The sequence below is a fragment of the Dermacentor variabilis genome, chromosome 9, assembly GCF_050947875.1.
Source record: "Dermacentor variabilis isolate Ectoservices chromosome 9, ASM5094787v1, whole genome shotgun sequence".
In the NCBI taxonomy this organism is placed as follows: Eukaryota; Metazoa; Arthropoda; class Arachnida; order Ixodida; family Ixodidae; genus Dermacentor; species Dermacentor variabilis.
Genome location: NC_134576.1, coordinates 110,666,295 through 110,691,855, shown reverse-complemented (window position 1 = coordinate 110,691,855; position 25,561 = coordinate 110,666,295). Strand labels below are relative to the sequence as shown.

The window sequence follows — 25,561 nt, the reverse complement described above, 5'->3', positions numbered from 1 at the left end:
TCAGCTTTTCAGGTAATGCTGGCTTTGTAAACATTTCAAAAGAACGTGAAGCTTTATCATGGCCTTTGGTGAGCTGGCCAGCATGTGGGGACATTGTTACATGTCTTTGGTGTATTGTACAAGATTTAGTACCAGAAAGTTTATAATTTTATTTTAATATTTTATTTTCCCCTCTGCCATTTGTAGCTTCACTCTCCCAGAGTCTGTTACCTGTATGCTTGTGACATGGTGAAATTAAAATGGCTCATGGGAGGACCGGACCACTTGAAAAGGAGCCGTGAGACATCCCCCCCCCCCCCCCCAAAATCAAAAGCAGAGCATACCAATGGCTAGAAATAAATGCGGCTGAATGTTAAGTGGTGTACATGGGAATTTACTCGAGGGTTTCCTGGATATTGTGGGAACTTTCATATAGCATTGCAAAAACATTGCTGTATGTGGCAAGTTCCTCTAAGGCTGCCTAAACGCTGCACAAACTTCCAAGCACCATTGCAAAAGCGTTGCATCAACATTGTTTTTGAATGCTGTGGGAATGCCTGTAAAAGCAGACATTAGCCATGTTTTGGTATCATGTAAACATTTAGGTGTCACTGTCCACAACCGCTTGAGCTAGTCGCAACACATCGACAATACCTATGCGTCTGCTGCGTGTAAAGGAGACTTAGTAAGGCAGCTTAAATTCACTTACATCCGTGAAGCTATTGCGTTTAACACGTTAGTCAAGCTGATATTGGAATATGCTAGTGTCGTCTGGGACCTTTTCAGGAAAAAGGACATTAACAAACTGGAGCGCATCAAGAGACTAGCTGTCCGCTTCATATTCAATTGTTATGGATGTCACCATTCCCCATCTCACTGAATGCAAGAAAATAATATTGACAAGGTTGAAACTTGCAGAAAGGTAGAATGCCTAAAATTTATTTTCTGCCTGAGAAAACGTTAAGTTTTCTTTTTCTCTCCAGAATAATTACTGAATGGAATGCCCTGCCTGTCGATGTATTCATGTCTGGTAACGTACCACCTGCAATGGAAAATTGTGTTTAGCGAACGTTTCTCTTCGTGTTTGTGAGCGTGTGTGTAAAAGAATCATGCCCATGCTCGCGTGTTAAGTTTAGCACAGTTTGATTAGTTCATAGATTTCATGTATGGTCCATATTTATTTCCTTACTCCAAAAAAAAAGTCCTCCTTGCTTATTATGCAATGTTTACATTGCCTTGTATTGTAACTCTAAATAGTACGTTTATTTTTCTGCTTTTCCTTGGCAAGATTCATATTACGTGTCACAATAACTTTACAAACAATATTCCAATCCTGCTTGGGACACGTTGGCCTGCAGTATTCTGTAAGTAAAAGACGCTAGATCCTACGCCTACCCAACAGCATGCAAAGACACATGCCCGTGGTGTGGAACACACCGACACTACCAGATCACATGTGAATGCACGGCTCACATTGAAGAGCAAGAAGAGAATAACATTAGAGTGAGATCGGAGGCATTGCTATCCAGCTCTGCGCTCGAGGACTGGCTCAGGCTGGTCCGGAGGGCAGAAAGGATGGCGAGAGCCAGCGCTGCCTTGGAATAGGGGCGCGACCACACGGCGTTACCCCGTTTGAAGATACAACGAAGTCCTTTCAGCAAATAACGTTTCGTCTTTCTTCCCATGCCCTGTAGGCGTCGATGTTATGCAAAGCAATGTTAACCATGCAAGTTAACGAAATCCCTCTAAGCTGTGGGATTGCACATGGTTGCCCACTGGAGGCGAGAAATGTAAAAAATAGGAGAATCTGCCACAACAAGACGGAGGAGTAAGGCCAACTTCCAGCGTCACAGAGGCTTCACAATGAGTGCACATCAGGGCCTCTTGGGTTTTTCCTTCCTCCGTGCTTACAGCCATCGGTTCGGTCAATTTAAGGCGAAAGCCTCAAGTGGCTCGTTGCAATGGCTCATACCCGAAAAAAGCATTGTCTAGTTGAGTGGTTTAAAGAAAAGGTTGACGAGTGGTACAAGAAATATCATCATCAGTAATGGCTCATACCTGGATTGGATTGGCAGAACTTTAATTTCAGCCTGCAGTAAAACCTGAAAAATAAAATTATGGAATGGGCCATACCACTGTAAGCAAGCAAAGATGCAATGGCTCAGTGTGAAAGAAGAATGCAAAGAGAAAAGAAGAAGGAACAAAAGAAAGAAAACACGAAAAGAAAGAACGAAATATTCTTTAGATTGTGTATTAGGCGCTCACTCGTGTTGCTAGGGAAAGGGACCTGCAGCGCAACATGTTTACTTCACACTGCAGCTCGTTATGTGTTGCAAAAAGTCTAACCACTCTGATCAAATAATGCGTTACCATGCATGCAGCAAGCTTCCATCTTCACGTGTCACAGGAGTGTAACACGCCGCCGATCTCATTTTCTTTTTAGTGCAGTGGCCATAAATATAAATAATAGAATAGGCTGTGGTTGTTTCCTCTGCCTGTTTACAAATTCATAGCATCCTATGTTTCCCCGCCTGTTTTGTGAGGCACTAGATGGCACCACTGAGCTATATAAAGGAGGCGAGGCTGGCCACACGATACGGTCATTTCTGAAATCATCCAACGTCCGTGCGAAGGTGCGAGAGAGAAAATCTGGGTGCTTTTGCTCCTTGAATATCAGACTTTGCCTAGGTACTACGGCAGAGAGGTTTCTTTTTTTGCTGCTCGTTTTGTATCCGTTAGTCCGGAGGTCTGATGGCGGAGTGAGGTCGCGGGCTGGCCATGCGCATGAGCGAGTTGTTAGTTTACGCTCCGACGCTGCATGACCAGTGGGCACTGCCACCCCATTTGGTGATCGCTGTGTGGGAAGGCACAGTCGCATGCAATGTGAGCTGCAACACGATGCGCGTGTTCTAAAGGGCCTTGAGATTGCACGTATGGTAACGTCGATCATACGAATAACGGGTAAACGGAACGCCATTACAATTACTGGTATGTATTCCATCAATTTTCCGTATGTGGGCGCTGCCGTGCAGTCCTGAGGCCCTTTTGAACGCGCTCACCGTGTTGCAGCTCATATATATGTGGCAGAGACTTGGAGACTGACAAAGAAGCTTGAGAACAAGTTAAGGACCACACAAAGAGCGATGGAACGATCGAAAATTGCTAGGCATAACGTTAAAAGACAGAGCGGTTTGGATCAGAGAGCAAATTGGTATAGACAATATTCTAATTGCATGACATCAAGAGGAAAAATGGAGCTGGGCGCGTCATGTAATGCGCCTGTCAGATAGCCGTTTTAAGCAAAGATTTTAAGCAAAATATGCATGTCCATGTACAGTGTCCCTCAGTGGCATCAACCATCACCCTCCTTCAAAGGGCATGCTGATGTTCCAAAAGGACTTCTTCTTCGGGAAGTTGGTGCTTAGATTTCCTAGGTATGCTCTGTGGCGCAAGATACATTTCTTGAAAAGGGACAGAAGAAAGGGAGACTGAAGTGCCAAACTACCAACTGTTTAATGACAGCCTGAACAAACGTATAGTAGAAAATACAACTTCCGCTCATGCGCAGGGAGCCAAGGTGAAACAGAACAACATGGTCATGATAACATACTTTGGATGAAGCACATTTCTGCAGAATATAATATGATAGATGTATCGCTGACACAATCAGACCCCTTTTCTTTTTAATATAAAACGCTTCCAACAACTTCTTTGCAGTTTGGTCCCTACTTTTGCCAAGAATCAATGCTTGTTCAAAGCATGGCGTACAATGACAGGCTTTACAGTGCGCAGGAAGATGCGCGTTGTCACATTTGCCGATGCTATTAGCGTGCTCCCTCTTCGTCTGTTTCCTGGGCGATTCGTTTCCTCTTCATCTCGTTCCAATGTCGAATCCAGGCCTCCTCCTGCTTATCAGAATTGTCGCCGTCCATACTTCTGCCTCAACTGTCGTCGTGGCGCACGCGAGCTCTCTTTTCTAATCCTCCAACATGTTATCAGGCATGCGACGCAGCTGGCGAAGCGGGCGGAGGCGAGCGCAACGACGAGGAACTCGGTGTGACGTCATACCGAACGGCGGCTGCGAAAAGGCGCGGCGCTGAGCAGCGGCGGAGCGCTGGAGCTAGGGAAACTATGGAGCATGTTTTATCAGAATGTGAAGACGTCTGCCCAGCGGCCGATTTAGGCCCCACTGGCCTCCTTGAAGCCCTTGGTTTCAGCGAGAGCAGTGGCAAAGTGAACACGTCCGCAGTAGGGTAAGAGGCGTTTGGAGGATTGGTGGAATAAAAGTAGGGAAACAACGAAGAACGGCGACGTACAAAGCACAGTTCGCAAGAGGGGATCAGAAAATTTGGTTGTGCGAGTATTAGTTTTTTTTATTGTTTTACCTAGGTAGGACATTAGGCAGTATAATAGCAAGAGCTTGATGGCGCAACCCACCGCCCTGTTCCAAAGAGGACGCTCATAATATCCAGCTATCCACACCTGTGGCTCGGTGCTACTAAATTAAAGCTCCTCCATTATACCTCCATCCACGCGCCACCGCGCCTCGGCGGAAACGTGTATGGAGAGGCTTTAGGATTTAGGTGCCACTAGTGGCGCATGCGCAATAGTGATTAGGGCGAGAGAGCGAGAGAGAGAAATATCCGCGGCGAGGCGCGCGCTGTGACGTCATGTGCATGCTCGGAGCACCGCCACGGCGAAATCGCAAGTTCGCGGCCAGTAAAGCTTTCGCTTTTAAAGTACAGTTTGAATGCTCGCGAACGCCCACCGGCTACGCACTTTCTTTTCCGGCGGAGCGGAGAAATGGGCCCAGAGTACCCCTGCTGCCACGCGGCAGCAACTCGAAAGCCGTTCGGCCACCTCTCCTATTCTACCACCGTGATTTCGACCATGGTTCGACCGATGGTTCGACGCACTGGCGCAGCCAACGTAACCGATCGCTGCCAACGCGCTCCGACGCGCACGGCGTCGAACGACTCGCCCGCGCGCCGACAAGTACTAAACGCGCCTTAAGAGGAAGCTTTAGCTCGGGCCCAACTCCGACGCGGCCTATTCAAATACATGTAAAACGCCAAAACGTTTTTGAGGTAACCCCTGGACCGATTTTGATGAAATTTGTCGCATTTGAAAGAGAAAGTTAAATTCTAGTGACTGTTGGAAGCGGAATTTCGATTTAGGGCTTGAATTTTCTTAAAACGATTTTCAAATATTTGACCGTTTGAAAAAAATAGAAGCACGAAGTTTATAAATTCATAGCTCTGCATCAAGAACCGATGTCGCGGTTCTGTAAGCGGCATCCATTAGATCATTCAAAGCGGACAAATTCAATATGTCATTTTACATCTTACGTGAATTTGTTACGTTGGTTACAACGGTTTTGCAAAAGTTGTATTTCTCTATGATTAAATTTTTTTTATATTCATGTGTAACATATCAATTTTGTCCGCTTTAGATATACTATTAGATGCAATTCACAGAATTGTATTATCATTTTTAGTGGTTAAGTTACAGAGTTGGAAACTTGATAGTTTCGTTTTTTGAAAATTTTCGATTTTTGCCAATATTTAATAAAAATTGACGATCTAACTCAAAAATGCAAAACCAACAGTCACTAGATATTAAGTTTGTCTTTTAAATGCAACAAACCTCGTCAAATTTGGTGCGGTGGTTGCCGAGAAAAACGAATTCTCCTTTTACATGTATTTAGATAGGAGCACTTGAGCATGATTCGCCCTTGCCATGGACGAAGCACGAGCCGGTGCGAAGTGCGTCAACTCTTCGCCGCAGTCGCCAGGCTGAGTCTGAGCACCCTGCCCACCGTTACTAGATTACTAATCTAGTAACGTTGCACCCTGCCGATATCGTTCGATCGCCGGGAAGAAGCACCGAAGAATCGTGTCTAACTGGTCTAACCATGCGCAGAGGTTTAGGACAGGTTCGGAGCATATGACGTAGCAGCTTTAAAGCGCGTCATTTTGTTCTTGCACAAGTCGAAATATTACAAACGTTGCTGCGTCATTTAACTTGACAGAAGTAGTACACGCTGCCTCAAAACATGGTTCGTATGTGGCTCGCAGCCACAGGATGGACTGGTGGTTCATTTTAAAGGCGCTGGTACTCGTTCTCCTCGTTAGTATAGTGGCCAGTATCCCCGCCTGTCACGCGGGAGACCGGGGTTCGATTCCCCGACGGGGAGTATATCTTTTTATGACTATTACATGTCGCATTTCATCTTATTCAATATACCACAAAAGCTGTGGCTGTAGTAGTTTATGAAAGGCATAAAAAAGAAGTATCAATAATTACACACGTAACGCATATCTGCCCTTCTAGATGAGTGCCTTTTTCTATAATTACTTAATCGGTGTGCCTAAACGTAACAAAATAATTAATAATGAATCACTTAAGCCTTAATGAAGTTTTGGAAACACGAGACAGTGGCGTTAAAATGTGCGAAACTCTTAATTAAACTTCTAGGAGCTTGCGCTCCGCTTCGAAAAATGTCAGGGAAAAAAAAAAAGTGGAGGTGCGGGGTATCCTTCCCCGTACCTCTCGCATGCTAAGCGAGCGCTCTACCATCTGAGCTACACCCCAAGACACTGAACCTTGCCTTAAAAACGTGACTGTCCACGGTCTCCTTCGATTTTAAAACGCGGATCTTAAAGGCTATGCTTTTGCAGGTTGAAAGTGCCGCACGCGATTTCGGGAGCCAGAAAAACGTAGTTGACGTCGCCAATTGGACACCACGTACCTATTCGGTGGTCAAGAAAGGCAAAATAAGTTATTTTTATAAGTATTACATGACATTTTATACTATCATATGTTTTTTTCTACTCTTCCTTTGCGTCAAATCAAGGTTTGGCATTTCGGAAACGAACAATCCGCAAACTATCTGATTCTCTCTCTCCATATATATATATATATATATATATATATATATATATATATATATATATATATATATATATATATATAGGGCGTTTTCTTAAGCTGCACCAAAATTTTTAAAATTTCCTATGGCAGATAGCGCAGTCCTAACCACGGCAACAGTTGTGGAAAAACACGACCGAAACGTCCACACTAACGATACGCCTTCTAGATTTCACCGAAATCAAAACCGTCATCTTCCAAACCATCCATCGCATGATCCACTCAGTGACGTACCAACTGTTTCTCGAGTGGGGGGGGGGGGGGGGTTGCAAACCACAAACAATTTGTATTCTCTCTTACTCTCTCTATACATATATACATACTACCGAAGTATTAAAGCGCCAAACAGACGACACAAGAAGAGACACTTGTGTCGTCTGTTTGGCGCTTTAGTACTTCAGTAACATGCACCAACTAACCAAACAAAATGTTCTGCGGGGAATACATACATACATACATATATACATACATACATACATACATACATACATACATACATATATATATATATATATATATATATATATATATATATATATATATATATATATATATATATATATATATATATATATATATATATATATATATATATATATATATATACAGGACTTTTTTTTAAAATTTCCTATGGCAGATAGCGCCGTCCTAACCATTGATCGAAATTATTCGAGGAGGCCATTACTTCTACGAGAAGTCAAAATATTGAATCAATTGAATAATTAACGTACTTACGCTGATTAACTTTTTAACTGATTATTTACGCCACATATTTTAATCTACGAACTACAGCCGCCGAGTTATTCGCACAGCGTATCCACTTGGAACGATTTCCCTCGACAGCACCAGTTCCGAGATATTAATTTTCAGTGTCCGACGAAACGATGGTGTTCCAGTTACTTTTTTTAAGAAACCGCTGTTTTATGCATTGAAGCACCAAAAGAATTAAACTGGAACACCAATGCATTGCGACCGGACACTTTGACCAACCATTATTTTTTAACCGAGCTGGGTATGTTCCCTCCATCCAATCCAAAATGTACATTTGGGATAAGACCCCCAGTTGTGTTTGTAAGGTATCTTAAACACAACTGGGTGTACCCAAAAGATGGATACCTAGCACGCGGATATTATTCTAATTGCGACATCTGGCAGTCAGATTACGACACTCTCTTCGTGAGCATATTGTGCAGGAGGACTTGTCCTTGCTCAACTGAATTGCCTAAAATTTCTTAGCTTAATTGTACGCGGCACTCTTTGTGTTAGATGTTTGTTAAATAAGTTTAATTATGCGATCAAAATAGTAATAAAGCTTGTGCGTTTTACATGTCGAATAGACCGTTCAAACCATGGCGTGTTTAAAAACGCAGATCCGTAAAAAAAATTTCTAAATTAAGCGAATGACGAGCCCGTTTTCGACTACATTGAGCTAGCACTGGATGACGTCATATCTGCGGTCGTTGCATTCCATTTCCCACTTGTGCACTGATTATTCCATTTAAAAAATATGGTTCATTGAAAAAAATCTCTCGGATCAATTGGTATATAATTAGCTCGTTTGGAAACTACGAAGAGGCGGAAAACGCGAACAACTTCCAGCACAACAAAAGCTAAAACAAACACTCACTGAAAAAATTAGAGCGGGAAGGCAGTTTTGTTGTTCCGACACATTTACGATAATTTCTTAAGACTGGCCCTGGAAAATTTTGGTGCCACTTGAACCTGATTAATGAGCGAATAATTGATGGACGGAATTCATAATAAGCAACAATTAACAAGCTGCCAAGTTTAATAACTATTTTCTTTGTCGTCTCCTAATGGAATCAGTGCTCTCCAGTTCTGCCGACAATGCACAAATCATTGGTACTAATTTCATAACGCACGAGGGCGTATTTTCTATGCTTTTAAATATAAAAAAAAGAACAAGAAGCCGTACTAAGAGTATTCCGAATGCTTTCCTTTATCGCTATGCCGAGTGGCTTTCCTGTTTTCTTCTCGTAAATTTTCGCTCATCCATTTCTCGTGGTGTCGTTCTATCATACTGGCCTATCTAAATTAAAGCCCCTCCATTAGCTATAGAGGGGCTTTAGTTGTGCCGATCCTTAAGAAAGGTGATCCTGGCCAGCTTTACTGGCAAAATATCGCCCCGTATCACAAACGAGTATATAGTGCAAGATTCCAGAGCATCAAACTCAATGGTAGAATATAATGAAAAGCGAAACCTCCCTAGTCCCCGAATTGTTGACGCAATATTTTCGCAATTTTGTCAACGTCGTCGAACGTTACGCGACATTTGGCAACGTTCAACGATAGTGCACAAACGTTTACGAACGTTGCATTTTTACGTCGAAACAACTCCGTCAAATGTGGATGGATGTTGGCCCACATTTGGCCACATGGCTACAACATAGTCGCCGCAACCGGATACTTACGGCAGAGACAAACGTAATTTAGGGGATGCACAAATAAAAAACGTTTCAGCTAATTTGCAATATACACGATTGCTGCAGCATTGCTCGTTATGCGTGCAGGTGCACCTTCAAAATAAGCATACATCAAATAGGCATCTTCGAAATAAATTTATCCAATGTGTCATGCTAACTGTATGTCTTGCATAAATTATTCTATTTGCGCGCTCTTCGTAATGCGGGTTGGTTCGGTGACAGCAGCACCGCAGGAGTATGCTTAACAGAAAACTAAAACCGAAACGAAAAGCTTATGCATACACTAAGCGCTTTAAAAAAAAGTAGTTGGCAGCATATTATCATTGCAATATGTAATAATGCTATATTGAGCTATATTATTTTGTGTTTATGAGATTGCAAACTATGAATCATTCATCCTAGATTTCGCATTATCTTATTGTCAGAGACTCTGCCAACTAGCGGCAGCCCTACGGTCACTGACATCGAGAGCAAGTGTTTTTTTTTTGTTTGTTTTTTTCTCACTAGTTGGAGTGGAGGTTGTGCGTGCTTCCCTCGGCCTTCGCGGCGCAAAACTCAAAACGAAATGTGGCGTGCCATCTCGGAAAAATACGGTTAGTTTTTTCTCAGTATGCAGCATGCTTTAATCGCCCTTTTAGTACATGACAGCGCTACCGACGAAATACAGAGAAAAGGAAAATCACAGGACGAGCGCTTGTCCTATGGTCTTCTTTGTGTTTGGTCTGTCGCGATGCCATATACAAATGGAACCAGGCTCGCCGGGGCCTGCGCGTGACAGCGGGTGTTCACGTAAAAAAATTGCCGTTTACAGGCGCCCTCCTGGAGCAGTGCTTGTAACTAATCCAATCTATCGTCTTGACGAAAAAAGCGGCTCGCGACTCGTACAACACCAGTCGGAACATTGCCGGCTCCCTTTGCGCAAGCTACACGAGAGAGCCAATCGCAGTCGCAAATTTCGATCCGGATCGGCCTTGATCACTTTCAAAAGTGGTCATGTGACACCGGTATTAGTGACCCGACTGCTCAGCGCCCTTCGTTGCACGGCGGAGTCAGCTTATCTTGCCTTGCCCATCAGTCACAGACGAGGATGGCGTATGCGGCTTTTCTTCGTGGGTCGCAGGACCAGGCGCTCTCATATTGCCTAACGCCGAACATGTGTTTTCGAATAGCTCTGAAGATGAGGGGACAAGTCCCTATGTAGTAACTGGGCACAGTACCGAGACTTCTGTTGAGAGCAACCTGCACATGTGGGCAGTCGCTGTACAGTGCGAGCTTCCCACCTGACTTCTCTAATGGTGCTGAAGCCTTTCCACCCGGAGCTACCTGCAGATGCGAGAACATTACTGAAGACTTTGAAAGAAACTGAGTCTGAATGGAGTGGAGTGTACGATTACTTTGGAATAACATCCAGTCTAACAGAGCACATTTCAACAGAGTGCCAGACGCTCTCATTATTTGTAAATGTGGATGGGCTTCCAATTTTCTGCAGCTCTCGGAGGCAGTTTTGACCAAAACTTCTGTTAATTAAGAAAAATCTCTGTTCTCCTTTTGTTGCTGCCTTTTATGAAGGACAGCAATCCCGAGGACATAACTTCGTACATGAAAGCTTTTTACAATGAGTCGGCTGTTTAAAGAGCTTGTTAGAATGGGACTTTGTATAGCGGCAAGTCATATGCTGTGAGACTCACTTCCATTTGTGTGTGATGCCCACCGACCAGGGCTTATATCAAGTACGTAAAGGGGCATACTGCATATTCTGGTTGTGAAAAGCGTGCACAAAAGGGTGTGCACTCTGTTCTAGATAAGAAAGTCATTTTTCCGGGACAGCCCCTTGCGAACAGATGAGGACTTTCAAACCTTTCTTCAGAAAGATCACAATCACAGCGTGCACCGTTTCCGGTGCCAAGGTGCTGGAATGGTAAACCACTTTTCTCTCAATTATATGCATCGGGTGTGTCCAGGTAAAATGATAGAGCTGCTAGTTCACTACTGGGAGTAAAAAAAAACAATCTTCTTAAAAAAAAGTGCGCTCAGGCTCGAAGCTACATTTGGCTGCCACACTTTTTGGCTTTGGCGCCACAGTGCTAAGTGACACGAAAGGAGGCCCTGGTTCATGTGGTTCTTGGAAAACTGGAAAGCAGTAGGGTTCAGGAATTTTCTTCTCTAAGGTGGGCCAGTTACCATGAAAGGAGAGCTCGAAAAAAAGCTTTTGATCATTTCATGACTCTCAGCATCTATGTTTGCATTTTTGCTTGTCCAAATATGCTGCATACAATGCTGATGTTGTTGAGAACCTTCTGCAGCAGTTTGTTTCTGAGGCTGGCTCACTTTATGGCAAGGGTATCTATGTGTACAATGCGCATTCTCTGCTGCATCTTGCTGATTATGTCCACCGGACTGGTCATACAGATAAGTTTTCTGCCTATCGAGATCTTCCTATACAAGCTGAAGACGCTAGTCAAGTCAAAAGCGCAAGTTCTTCAATAGACTTTCAGGTGTCTTCATAAACAAAGTTGCCTCAGTGAAGGTAATTTGCCTGTACCACATTAGCTGCCCTAGCTTTCTGGAGAGCACTGTAGTGGTCCTGAACCATTGGGTTTCACAGGCCATCAATACTCTATTCTAAGAAGAAAGATTGAGGGCACTGTATTGAAGAACATCAAAATGGATGACCGTGTCTATCTAAAAAATGGTCGCATTGTGTTTATAGCCAACCTTCTCGATTCATCCCCTGCAATTAGCTTCTGTGGTTGGTATCTTAGATAACTAACAGACTTGTATTCATGCCTAGTGCCATCATCTCAGTTATTTATTTTTGCTGCCAAAAGCCGTTCACAAGGGTTAGCAGTGCAGAATTAGGATGATACTCTACACAACCGTGTTTGCTTGGCAAATGGAGAGGGCTGCAAGGTGTTTTTCACCCCATCTGCTTACGCACAGTAGTGTACTCAACTGAAGTGAGAGAACTGCTGGTGAGTACATGCAGCCAGACTTCTTACAATACAGAACAAGAATAATGCAGCATTACTTGAATAGTTTGCGTGCTAGTACGACGATTACTTATTTTTGTGGTTACGTTTTTGTGTGTGTTGTCTTTCCAGGTGGACCGGCTTACAGCGTTGTGCATCTCTCTAAGCAGAATGAGGTGTCCACTGTTCCATCATCTTGGATTGTTGGTGACCATGTTTCGTTGCCGCCATACCAAAGCAGCACACGAATGATCACTGCAATTAAGGATAAGGAGGAGCCTTCAGAAGGCTGGACCAGTTATCAATGCACAGTGCTTTTCAATTGTGGTGAGTTCTCGCAAACCTCTCTCTTTTTTTTTTTTAGAATTTCGAATAGATTCGAGCAATTCTTGTACCCACTGCTAGGTTGTCCTCTTAGAGATCATTTTTCACTAGAATTCTTATTCGAACCGCATTCAAAGCACAGTAATGTCCTTTACATTAACACTGTCTCTTCATCATGTTGTCATTATGCCATCCAGTAATTTCATCATGGTAGTTCAGCTAGATGCTTGTGCTGTTCGCTTTTTTTAAAAATATAATCTGATATTGAGCTCAAATTCTAGTTACCCAAGAATAATAGGAAAATGGCTAGGAAATATATCACCAGGGCTGCTATGCAGGGAGCTCGAGAGTTTCGAGTTACATCTGAGTTTATGCAAGCCAGAGCATGTGCCGGAGCTCGCACAAACTGGACAGAACATGGTAATTAATGCATGTGGCTAGGGTGTAACACATAGCTAGAGCCTGCACCAAAGTGCACGCAAACTGGTGAAACTTGAAACCCCTAGCTTTTTGCACAGCGACCCAGGCAAAGCATAGGACATAGGACCCAGGCATAGGCATAAGCAAAGCATAGGCTTTTTGTCGAGTCATGGTAAAAGTAAAGTGAAGGTAAAGAGCAACCTAGAACTGTAGTACCAAAGGCATGCATTATACTGAGCTAAGATGGAGGGCTGCAAGAGGCATGCAGATATTGTGAATTTTGGACTTTAAAAGCATTGGTGTATTATGTGTTCTAAGGTTCTTGCGACTGTCTCACAACAGAAAAGGTAATCTTAATTCTCCTATGTGCTTTTCTTGTCTCTGCTGGACTGCATTAGGTCATAAGCGTATTGTTGTACTGCTACTTTTCAGCTGACTATGACGACGCCAGGCTGAAGGAACGGGCCATAGAGATGTGCGATATTGACTCTGATGATGGATGTTATGAACCAAAGAAGAGGCGAGCACAGCAATGGACTTCATCCAATGAAGAAAGTGTTTGTGCTTCAGATACTGAATCTGGGACAGCTGTACCCGGGCCACCACCCCCAAAGTTTCGGAAGACAGCACCTTCGAAAGGCACAACTATTCCACTACAGCCAGATGCATCCACTATGCAGCCATTGCCAACAGCCAGTGTTCAAGCTATCCTGAAGGGTAAGCCAAGATGAAGCGGCCAGCAATCTTAGAAACTATTGTAGACGTGTGCACCATAGCTACTGAGAGGCAGTCAAGTGATAAGTTATACGACTAGCACTTTTATTTCAGATAGTGCTGCCACTTCACGGTTCATATTAGTTACACAGTAGCTATGCCGTAGCCTTCACGTGGCTCTTATTACTATGCAGTGTGCAGCACGGCAGATAGAAATTGTATTAACCATGAACAGGTGAAGTGGCGCCCTAAAAAGGCGGTGGTCTCGGGTTTGATGCCCGGACCAGGACGAATTTTTCTGTGGCAGCAATGATTTACTTTGGGAATTAAGTAAACAGCAGTTGTCTATCAGTCTTTGTACCGATTCAAGGAGACCTGTGTGAGCTGAAGTTAGTTTTCATTCGGACTGAGTTAATTATGTTTAGAAATACCAGCTTTATGACTTTGTTTGCTAAGGCTTCCTTGTAGGACGATCATTTATGTTACGTTTCACCCTGATGAGAGTTTTCGATTGTCAACTTTTCAATGACAGGAGCAAAATGGCAGCCATATTTCATTGCCACTCCCTATTGAAAAATCCATATGCCCCATAACTCCCACATCCAATAATCAGATATGAAACACAGGATCCCGTAAAAAAATGTTTTTCCCATATGCCATACGATGTTCTTGGATATAAGAGTTAAGGCGATTATGGGTTTTTTTCACTAGGGTTGTAACACATTAGCAAGAACCTTGTTCACATTTGCGTATTAAAACATTTGCGAACAAAGTGGTGTGCGTAGCAGTTTTGATGTCAAGAGCTCAGAAGCTTGTGTAGCTCCTTAGAGTAGCAGGCAGAGCAGTCTACATGGGAAACAATTTGCTATCTCCTGCTTTCAGGGGTGATGGTTTGTTAGGTTTAAAACCCCTGTACCTGGTTGCCTTCATTGTTAGCCATAGTTGGCCATCATGGTTGTAGGCTAGTTTGGTGTTACTACATTTAAGAAATGGAAGGACCTTGTACTTGCCATTTGAAATTGTCTTCTGGAAATTTTTGTGTGTGTTTGCTATTCTATTATTGTAAAACCAGTTTTTATTTCTTCTTAACTTTACGCAGTGCAAGAAGAAACTTTGAAACTGCTGAAGGAGACGAAAGCCCAGCTGGACACATTGGCAAATGCTGTGCAGGGGCTGAAAAATTCCGGCAGACCAGAGCAGACATCTGGCGATACTGTTGATAGTGGCATGCTTGATTTGCTTCCTTTGGACACTCACCGTGACCTCGAAAAACTTGAGCAATACCTTCGCATACCGAAAAATAAGACTGACCTTGTAAGTTTTATTTCTTTTAAAGTTGATTCACTTTGTGATGTTTTTTTAGGCACCTGCTGTCTATGGCTCAGTGGCCAAAGAGCTCTGCCGTGGGTTCAGTGTCGCCCATTGTGACTGCATTTCGATGGAGACGAAATCCGAAAGCACTTGCATACTAATAAGATTTAGGTGCACGTTTAAAAACCCCCTACTGGTCGAAATTAATGACAAGCCCTCCACCATAGCGTCTCTCACGCCCCTGTGCATCAGTACAGCAGTACGTAACTGTGCTGCTGTCCTGTAGCACGAGATGAGGCTGTGCAGTCAGATATGGAAGCATTCTTTCTTGCATTATGTCAGGGTGCTTACATCACTAAGCATTGAAATTGAGCTCTTTACTTTATTTTTTTTTTTTTGCCCCCCTTCAGGTGGCTTACTTTTCTCGGTTAGGAGGCCCTTCTCTGCTGAAAGCTGCGCGACGCCTGATGAGAAGATGCATGAGAGATGTGTTGGCGCGAGATTTTTCGCTAACAAGGAGGAAAGGGAAACGCCCGTTTAACGACTTGCAGCTGCTCCAGGTTGCAACTGGTACGTTTGATCCAATTTTGTACAACTTCTCCGGGCATGTCTTGCTTTAATTGCAAGTTTCGTGAAATAGGGATTGTCAGACTACATTTTCAAAAAGCCTGTTGTCGTTGAAACATGTCAATGTAGTCTTCCTTCATATTGTTGAAACGATCTTGTTCTGGCGAACACCAGGTTTTCAATTTTGCCGTTGAAGCATTGCAACAAATTTTATGACGATGCTTACATTTCAGCTTAAGTCCTATATGCATTCCTGGGTCACCAATATAAGGGTGCCACGATTTAAATTATGCGAAAGGGAATAAATGGAAGACCTTTGTTTGAATGATGCCTGCTTTCACTCATTTGATCATTTGGTAGTATTGCTCTCCTGATCATTTTTTTCTTTTTTTTTCTTTTTTTACTTTTCAGAGGCATTACAAAAGGCATTCACGACAGCAACGGAGGCAGATGTGCACGGTGGCATTGCAAACTGGCTTCGGTATGCCCCTTCACGAGAGAAGAAACGGTACACAACTTTTAGTGCACAGTTCTTAGGCACACGTTTCAGCAGCCAGCGTTGGCATTCTGCCACGGCATAACTGCACGAATGAGCACAGTGAAAGATGAAAGCAAATGTGGAGCGAAGCGTGAGGAGAAAAGCGTAGCTCTCGTTTGTGTGCTTGAACCGGTTAATTATAAGTTTTGTGGCCTAAGCTTCTTAGGCCACAGAACGGCTTAGCGCATAATATGTACTGTTATCGTTTTCAATGTGCTTGTCACTCTTCGGCAGTAGTCCCACGGTTACACAGTCTTTTTAACTTGAGGTTATTTTGTTTATATAGTACTCTTAATAGTTTTGCTTAGGGGAAATAGTTGCACTGCATCTGTGGATTATCATCAGCCAGAGTTCCTTCCAAGAACTAGAAGATATTGTTACTCCCACCAGCAGCCGCCCGCAACACTTGCTGCGCTGAAATAGTGCCTTTTCTTCTCCACAGTCACTTTCTCCCTCTCTGCTCGGTGGCGTCACGTTGGAGAAGCGTTTCTCTCCTTCCAGTTTCCCAGCAGCAGATCGCCGACAAGGTAGTGCAGAGAGGCCTAGGTTTATCGCACATGTTCTTGGTCGTAATCCTAGCGAACATTGTTCAGCGGAGGTTTTGAGTTGTGTGGAGCAACGCGACGCACGATGTCCCGAAAGCGGACAATTCCTTCGCTCGGCGATAAGCTGAATAGTATCATCAGCAGCAGCACCCTGGCTACACCCACTACAGGGCAAAGGCCTCCCCCATACTTCTCCAACTACCCCGGTCATGTGCGAATTGTGGCCATGTTGCCCCTTTACGAAATCCTGCCTGGTCCTTTAGTTGACAGAAGTCTAAGGTGTTCCTGATTCTATTTGCGATTACCTTAGTAAATACTTTGTAGGCAACGGACAGTAAGCTAATCGGTCTATAATTTTTCAAGTCTTTGGCGTCCCCTTTCTTATAGATTAAGATTATGTTGGCATTCTTCCAAGATTATAGTATGCTTGAGGTAATGAGGCATTGTGAATACAGGGTGGCCAGTTTTTCTAGAACAATCTGCCCACCATCCTTCAACAAATCTGCTGTTACCTGATCCTCCCCAGCTGCCTTCTCCCTTTGCATAGCTCCCAAGGCTTTCTTTACATCTTCCGGCATTACTTGTAAGATGTCAAATTCCTCTGGACTATTCCCTCTTCTATTATCATCGTGGGTGCCACTGGTAATGTATCAATCTCTATAGAACTCCTCAGCCACTTGAACTATGTCATCCATATTAGGAATGATATTGCCAGCGTTGTTTCCTAACGCATACATCTGATTCTTGCCTATTCCTAGTTTCCTCTTCTCTGCTTCTAGGCTTCCTACATTCTTGAGAGTATGTTCAATTCTATCCATATTATACTTCCTTATGTCAGCTGTCTTACGCTTATTGATTAACTTTGAATGTTCTCCCAGTTCTATTCTAGCTGTAGGATTAGAGGCTTTCATGCATTGGCGTTTCTTAATCAGATCTTTCGTCTGCTACGATAGTTTACTGGTATCCTGTCTAACGAAGTTATCACCGACTTCTATTGCACACTCCTTAATGATGCCCATAAGATTGTAGTTCATTGTTTCAGCACTAAGGTCCTCTTCCTGAGTTAAAGCCGAATACCTGTTCTGTAGCTTGATCCGGAATTCCTCTATTTACCCTCTTACTGCCAACTCATTGATCGGCTTCTTATGTAGCAGTTCCTTCCGTTCGCTCCTTAGGTCTAGGCTAATTCGAGCTCTTACCATCCTATGGTCACTGCAGCACACCTTGCCGAGCATGACCACATCTTGTATGATGCCAGGGTTAGCGCAGAGTACGAAGTCTATATCATTTCTAGTCTCGCCATTCGGGCTTATCCATGTCCACTTTCGGCTATCCCGCTTGCGGAAGAAGGTATTCATTATTCGCATATTATTCTGTTCTGCAAACTCTACTAATAACTCTCCCCTGCTATTCCTAGACCCTATGCCATATTGCCATATGCCACGAAAACCAGCATTGCCCGTGACGTTAAGATACCCGAGTCTTCGCTTAAGACGATCCTGGCAAACAAAGTGGTGATATTACAGAATGCCAACAAGTTCCGGCTCAAGCCGAAAGCGGCGAAAGAAGGACAGGACTAGAAGTTAGAAAAAGTTCTCGTCAAGTGGCTGCATCAAGTATGGAGCTCTACGATCAACGTTTACGGGACCATTCTAAAAGAAAAGGCGGACCTTGTGTCATTGCGTCTGGGCATTGACGACTTTCAGGCATCGAACGGGTGGCTGGATCGCTTTAAAGAACGAAACAGGATTGTGTACAGCTGCTCCTCCAGAGAAAGCACTTCCGTGGACGTTTCGGCGGTGAACGAGTGGATGCAGTCGCTACCGAAGATGATTTCTGCATACAAGCCCTGCGACGTTTTTAGCGCCGATGAGAGCGGTATTTTTTACCATATCCAGCGCGAGCAAAGCCTTGTGTTTAAGGGTGACCGCTGTCATATTGGCAAGCATAGTAAAGAGCATGTGACGGCACTCTTCTGTGCTAACGAGGACGGTTCCGAGAGGCTGCTGGTGCTTATTGAAAAGTTTGCAAAGCCACAGGGCTTTTAAGAACTTGAAGACGCTGCTGTGCAGCTACAACTTCAACAAAAAGTCGTGGATGACGTCTTCGCTCTTCAGTAATTTTTCGCAGCAGCTGTATAACAAAATGGGTGCTAAAGTGAGGGAAATATTGCTTTTTATGTACCATGCACCGTGCCACCCACCCAGTACATCCAACCTGAGGAATGTAAGGGTCTTTTTTTTTTTACCCAGCTGCACAAGCCGGCTGCAGCTGCTGGATGCCCGCATCAATAAATGCATCAAGCAAGGGTACCGGAAGCGTTAGTGCAGCTTCGGCTGGTGGCTATGTAGCGCAGCGATTCGGAAACAAAGATCACTGCGATCGACGCCATGCATTCTATTGCCAGTTCGTGGAACGCAGTGTCGCAAAGTACAATCACTAACTCGTTCAAGCGCTGTGGCTTTAAGCAAGAGACTGCCTCCTCTGCTGGTGACGCAACAACCTTGACGCCGCTCAAGGCAGATGCAGGCTTCGCCGACGATGATTTCGAGGGTTTAAACCTAACCACGACCTTCGCCATGTACATAGGGGCCAACAAGAACGTTGCGATCTGTGGCAAGGTGTCGCTGGCTGACGCCATCGAGGAGGCTTTGCCTAGTGCCGACACCAATGTGCCATTCGACGAGGACAGCGCCGCCGCTACAGATGCCGTGACTGTGCATACCACGTTCGCTGAGGTGCTACTGGAACGGCATCTGGAACTTCATCTGTCCATGAGATGCCTCAGAGGACCTCCTTTTGGATTTTGCCCAACTTGAGCGAAAGCTCCTGGTTCATGGATCAAACAACTTCCAAAGGAAACTTACCAACCTTTTTTTAACCTTTTGAGGGTCAATGATCTAAATATACGGCGCCGCAAACAAGTCCGAAAATGGTCGATGCCGTATATTTACAGTGCCGTCTGTACGTTTAAAAAGCGCACCCATTTCCTAACTTTTTCTTTTCTGTCATATGCTGCCACTATCATTACCCACACGCTGTCTTCCGTGACCTCCTGATTAGCGAGGCTGTCGGTCACACTTCGCTCCGTTTGAAACATGCTGCCTGAGACAGACTGTGCGCCACCTAATAGATTGCGAAATAGAAACACGTATAGAGCTACGTTCAAATTTCGCATTAGGAAGAATCGTAATTGTTGGTGAATTTTTTCATAGTTACACATTATTATTATTACTACTACAACTACTACTACTACTACTACTACTACTGCTACATATAGCTGAGTCATTATTATGGCAAGTTCTGTTTGAAATTTCTGAGAATAGTTCTTGCGGTGTTTATGCACTCACACGCATATATATCTTACAATGTTACTTTTTGAGTTCTAGCCCACTTTGTGATTCCCAGAATAATCTAGGCACCATCAGAAGTAAACCTAAGCATAGCACGCCTAGGATATATGGTCGTCAAGTTATTATTGTTACTTAGTGCATTCTATGCCTGACTTGTGCCTGGTGTGTTCATTGTAGGCATGCAAAATTTTATTTAATTTCACGTTTTAATATCTCAAAGCATCTCAAAGCATCGCTCAAGCTATGAGCAATGCCATGAGGGCTACGATTTAATTTCTTCTATCTAAGGTCATGAAAAAAGAGCCATCGTGGTTGGAATATACTAAAATGTACATTACCGTGCTTTGAAATCTCAATGCATTGCCGTTTTTCCATTTGCTGCCGTTAAAATGTGGTTGCTACAGTCAAGGCAATACAGTGGATTTTTATAGTTACTAATATTGACAGGAACAAGCATCCCGAAATCCTATTTACATTGTAATGTACAATATAAGAAATGGCTATACACCGATTATTTCCATCTCTGTTTGGACAAGGAAGAGCGAAATCTAATTACAATTTGTGTTCTTGCACTTCAAAGCAGCATTACGCTTTAGTCATTTCGCAGCCATTGCAGGTACACAGTGCTGTGGTCACCAGACAAGTGCCTTAAACCCTTAGTTGTCTTGTATTGTGGAGATGTAGATAACTTTTGCCAGTGCCCATACATAGAAATGCATTGATTTCTGACTGATGAAACTGTGAATCAAGCTGTGGTGCATTTTTAAAACCCACCAATAAGAGAGAGGGAACTCACTGGTTTAGTAGTAATCCTTTTGTGTGTCTTTTTTTTTCCTTTCACAAAAGGTGGTTTGAGTCAAGTTTGTATAATAGATTCAGGTTTTGCCAACTCTGCCCCCCATCCCCCTTTTTTTTTCTTTCCAGAGAGTCACATCCATGCTTCGACTATGATTCTTCATCTTGAACACAAACTGAAATGTCTCTGCGTGCCCTCGAGATGTACTGCATCCATCGCTGTGGCACGCAAACATCTTTTTGCCATTGCCTTCATCCACATCACTATGCTGGTCATCAGCCAGGACCACCACTCTTCGGATGTTTCTGCAGTCACTTGTGACCAGCTCAATGCACCTCATCAGCAACATGTGAAGCACTTGTGTCAGCTCCTGTTCTTTTGTGGCTTCACACTTCTGTCAGGCAACGTGAACAAAGCAGGAGGTGCACCACCAGCGCCTGTGCTCAGGCCCGTACTCTCCGCTGATAGGAAGAGAGGGAAATGTGTTAGATCTATGTGCATACTATGCTTGACGGGAGCTGGTAGGTGGCCTACTGGCAGTCCTAACTTTGTACTTTACTGACGGCGTGCAATGTTGATTGATCTTGTGTTATTCCTAGCAGAGCACACTTACTGTGCCAGCACTGTGATATGTTTATTTAGGAATTTGCTAGAAAATGTTTTGGCAGGTTTGAACATTTTTTGCTTGCATTCGGTATCTAATCCTATGATGTAAATGTGCGAGGCCTCCGACTATTCGCCAGGATCATTGTGATCAAGAACGTATTAATATTCTCTCAATGTGCACTAAAAATTGTTACATTCTTTAAGTTCGGTCGCTGTCTTAATGTCGACATTGTCGAAAAAAGCCTCCATAGTCATCTGTAAAAACGAAATTTCTGTACAGCTGGTTCAATGATCCGCATTTCATTTTCGATTATGGCAGCAGTCACAGACTGCTTTTTGTGTGTTGCTGTAAAGACATTGCGTAACACAATCTATGTCAATTTCATTCCTATACTTGAAGCTGTGAATTATGCTGGGTCCTCACTAGTTATTTAGCGTCTTGCTTTTTAGTGCAGGTTTATGTTATTTGCAATGGTATAAATGTTATTTGTACACAAAAGAACTTGCAGCTTATCCACTTTTCTACCTGTTTCCAGTACCTGAGTGTTGCACTGGTTGCTGCACTTCGTAATGCGACCATTTACGAGTGCAAGAAATCTAGTCCGAGAGCTTAAGGGTCTAGCCTTAAGGTCAAGCATGTGTTCCTAAATATAGCTAGCCTGCTTTCCTCTTGTGTTGACGTTCGTACACTTGATGAGTGGCCACACAGTTGTGGATCCCAGCCTTGCAAGGTTATTGCCAGCTTTCTTCTGTGTCACATTGTGTCTGGTCAAAGCTGACAGGATGTCTTCAAAAGGGCAAGTGTGGTCATACTAGCGTAATATGTTAAAGTGTGCAGTATGTTGTTTTCTCAATGAGTATTGCTAACACCAGCAAGGATTGGTGACATTATTTCGATTTTTTAAAACTGTTTCTTTTTTAATTGTGCAATGTGTTGCAGCAGTATATTGTTCTATGTAAGATAGTTTAGCAACCATATTGATATCGGCTAGCATTTTCGTCATGAATCTCACACAGCTAGCTCTAATCAGTACCTCTTCGAAGATTGTGAACCCTTACTGTGAATGAGTTGATGCATGGACTTGTTTCTGATATTTTGCTGTGTTCTGGACATGTGTGTTTATCTTGAGCAATATGTACCAATATCTTCTTATTGTGCACTCAAGGAAAAATTGTAAGAGGTGATTTTATTCTTGATGATCTCAAACTTGCACATTTTTTATGTTATCTTGTGCAATAAATCTTTTTGTGATATTTTATATTGTTCCACCTGAGCTAAGAACTTCCCCCCATGGCGCTTGGAAGCTCATTGTTATGCCAACTAGTGATTTAAGCTGCTGCTACTGCTCTTCAAAACTATTTTGTAGACAACATATTGTGTGCAGTAAGGAACCCGTCGTAGTTGCTTGTCGGCTATGGTGTTGCGCTGCTAAGCATGAGGTTGCACGATCGAATCCCAGCCATGGCAGCCGCACTTCAATGGTGATGAAATGGAAGAACGCCCATAGATTTAGGTGGTCAAAATTAATCTGGAGCCCCTCTCTACAGTGTGCCTCAAAATCAAATTGTGGTTTTGGCACATAAAGTCCCATAATCTAAGTTTTTAAATTTTAAATCCAGTAAGGAAGGTATCATGGGGTGCGCTAATTGTGTATGAAATATGCAGAAGCAGTTAGTACTTCATATTGCACAGTAATATAGGCTGCACAGTGTGCTGTTTATATCTTTTGTAAATGTTACTACAGTCATAACCAGCAACAAGTGTGTCTGCACATAAAACATCAGCTTTTCAGGTAATGCTGGCTTTGTAAACATTTCAAAAGAACGTGAAGCTTTATCATGGCCTTTGGTGAGCTGGCCAGCATGTGGGGACATTGTTACATTTCTTTGGTGTATTGTACAAGTTTTAGTACCAGAAAGTTTATAATTTTATTTTAATATTTTATTTTCCCCTCTGCCATTTGTAGCTTCACCCTCCCAGAGTCTGTTACCTGTATGCTTGTGACATGGTGAAATTAAAATGGCTCATGGGAGGACCGGACCACTTGAAAAGGAGCCGTGAGACATCCCCCCCCCCGAAATCAAAAGCAGAGCATACCAATGGCTAGAAATAAATGCGGCTGAATGTTAAGTGGTGTACATGGGAATTTACTCGAGGGTTTCCTGGATATTGTGGGAACTTTCATATAGCATTGCAAAAACATTGCTGTATGTGGCAAGTTCCTCTAAGGCTGCCTAAACGCTGCACAAACTTCCAAGCACCATTGCAAAAGCGTTGCATCAACATTGTTTTTGAATGCTGTGGGAATGCCTGTAAAAGCAGACATTAGCCATGTTTTGGTATCATGTAAACATTTAGGTGTCACTGTCCACAACCGCTTGAGCTAGTCGCAACACATCGACAATACCTATGCGTCTGCTGCGTGTAAAGGAGACTTAGTAAGGCAGCTTAAATTCACTTACATCCGTGAAGCTATTGCGTTTAACACGTTAGTCAAGCTGATATTGGAATATGCTAGTGTCGTCTGGAACCTTTTCAGGAAAAAGGACATTAACAATCTGGAGCACATCAAGACACTAGCTGTCCGCTTCATATTTAATTGTTATGGATGTCACCATTCCCCATCTCACTGAATGCAAGAAAATAATATTGACATGGTTGAAACTTGCAGAAAGGTAGAATGCCTAAAATTTATTTTCTGCCTGAGAAAACGTTAAGTTTTCTTTTTCTCTCCAGAATAATTACTGAATGGAATGCCCTGCCTGTCGATGTATTCACGTCTGGTAACGTACCACCTGCAATTGAAAATTGTGTTTAGCGAACGTTTCTCTTCGTGCTTGTGAGCGTGTGTGTAAAACAATCATGCCCATGCTCTCGTGTTAAGTTTAGCACAGTTTGATTAGTTCATAGATTTCATGTATGGTCCCCCCCCATATTTATTTCCTTTCTGCACAAAAAAAAAAGTCCTCCTTGCTTATCATGCAATGTTTACATTCCCTTGTATTGTAACTCTAAATAGTACGTTTATTTTTCTGCTTTTCCTTGGCAAGATTTATATTACGTGTCACAATAACTTTACAAACGATATTCCAATCCTGCCAGGGACACGTTGGCCTGCAGTATTCTGCAAGTAAATGACGCTAGATCCTACGCCTACCCAACAGCATTCAAAGACATATGCCCGTGGTGTGGGAACACACCGACACTCTACCAGATCACATGTGAATGCACGGCTCACACTGAAGAGCAAGAAGACAATGACATTAGAGTGAGATCGGAGGCATTGCTATCCAGCTCTGCCCTCGGGGACTGGCTCAGGCTGGTCCAGAGAGCAGAAAGGACGGCGAGAGCCAGCGCTGCCTTGGAATAGGGGCGCAACCACACGGCGTTACCCTGTTTGAAGATACAATGAAGTCCTTTCAGCAAATAACATTTCGTCTTTCTTCCCACGCCCTGTACGCATTGATGTTATGCGAAGCAATGTTAACCATGCAAGTTAACGAAATCCCACTAAGCTGCGAGATTGCACATGGTTGCCTACTGGAGGCGAGAAATGTAAAAAAGAGGAGAATCTGCCACGACAAGGCGGAGGAGTAAGGCCAACTTCCAGCGTCACAGAGGCTTCACAATGAGTGCACATCAGGGCCTCTCAGGTTTTTCCTTCCTCCGTGCTTACGGCCATCGGTTCGGTCATTTTAAGGTGAAAGCCTCAAGTGGCTCGTTGCAATGGCTCATACCCGAAAAAAGCTTTGTCTAGTTGAGTGGTTTAAAGAAAAGTTTGACGAGTGGTACAAAAAATATCATCATCAGTAATGGCTCATACCTGGATTGGATTGGTAAAACGTCAATTTCAGCCTGCAGTAAAACCTGAAAAAGAAAATTATGGAATGGCCCATACCCCTGTAAACAAGCAAAGATGAAATGGCTGAATGTGAAAGAAGAATCCAAAGAGAAAAAAAAAAGAAGGAACAAAAGAAAGAAAGAGAAAACACAAAGAAAGAATGAAATATTCTTTAGATAGTGCATTAGGTGCTCGGTCGTGTTGCTTGTGAAAGGAACCTACA

The 25,561-nt window shown here is 43.3% G+C and overlaps 1 protein-coding gene and 1 non-coding gene across 2 annotated transcripts; both read left to right on the top strand.

The window, feature by feature from the left end:
* The first annotated feature begins 6,103 nt into the window (after window positions 1–6,103).
* On the top strand, window positions 6,104–6,175 carry TRNAD-GUC (transfer RNA aspartic acid (anticodon GUC)). The gene has a single exon. It is a non-coding gene; the product is annotated as a tRNA-Asp (tRNA).
* Window positions 6,176–9,865: 3,690 nt separating this feature from the next.
* On the top strand, window positions 9,866–21,270 carry LOC142557297 (uncharacterized). The gene is made up of 7 exons (XM_075669025.1): window positions 9,866–9,946; window positions 12,455–12,649; window positions 13,499–13,783; window positions 14,880–15,094; window positions 15,502–15,661; window positions 16,070–16,166; window positions 21,019–21,270. Exons 1-7 carry the CDS (start codon window positions 9,919–9,921, stop codon window positions 21,056–21,058), a joined length of 1,020 nt encoding a protein of 339 aa, XP_075525140.1. The 5' UTR covers window positions 9,866–9,918; the 3' UTR covers window positions 21,059–21,270.
* The last annotated feature ends 4,291 nt before the right edge of the window (window positions 21,271–25,561 follow it).

Excerpts from the sequence above, each read along its gene's own strand:
- LOC142557297 (XM_075669025.1), top strand. The coding sequence starts at position 9,919 with ATGTGGCGTGCCATCTCGGAAAAATACG. Across the intron at positions 13,784-14,879 it reads TGTTCAAGCTATCCTGAAGG|TGCAAGAAGAAACTTTGAAA; the intron begins GTAAGCCAAGAT and ends AACTTTACGCAG. Across the intron at positions 15,662-16,069 it reads GCTGCTCCAGGTTGCAACTG|AGGCATTACAAAAGGCATTC; the intron begins GTACGTTTGATC and ends TTTACTTTTCAG.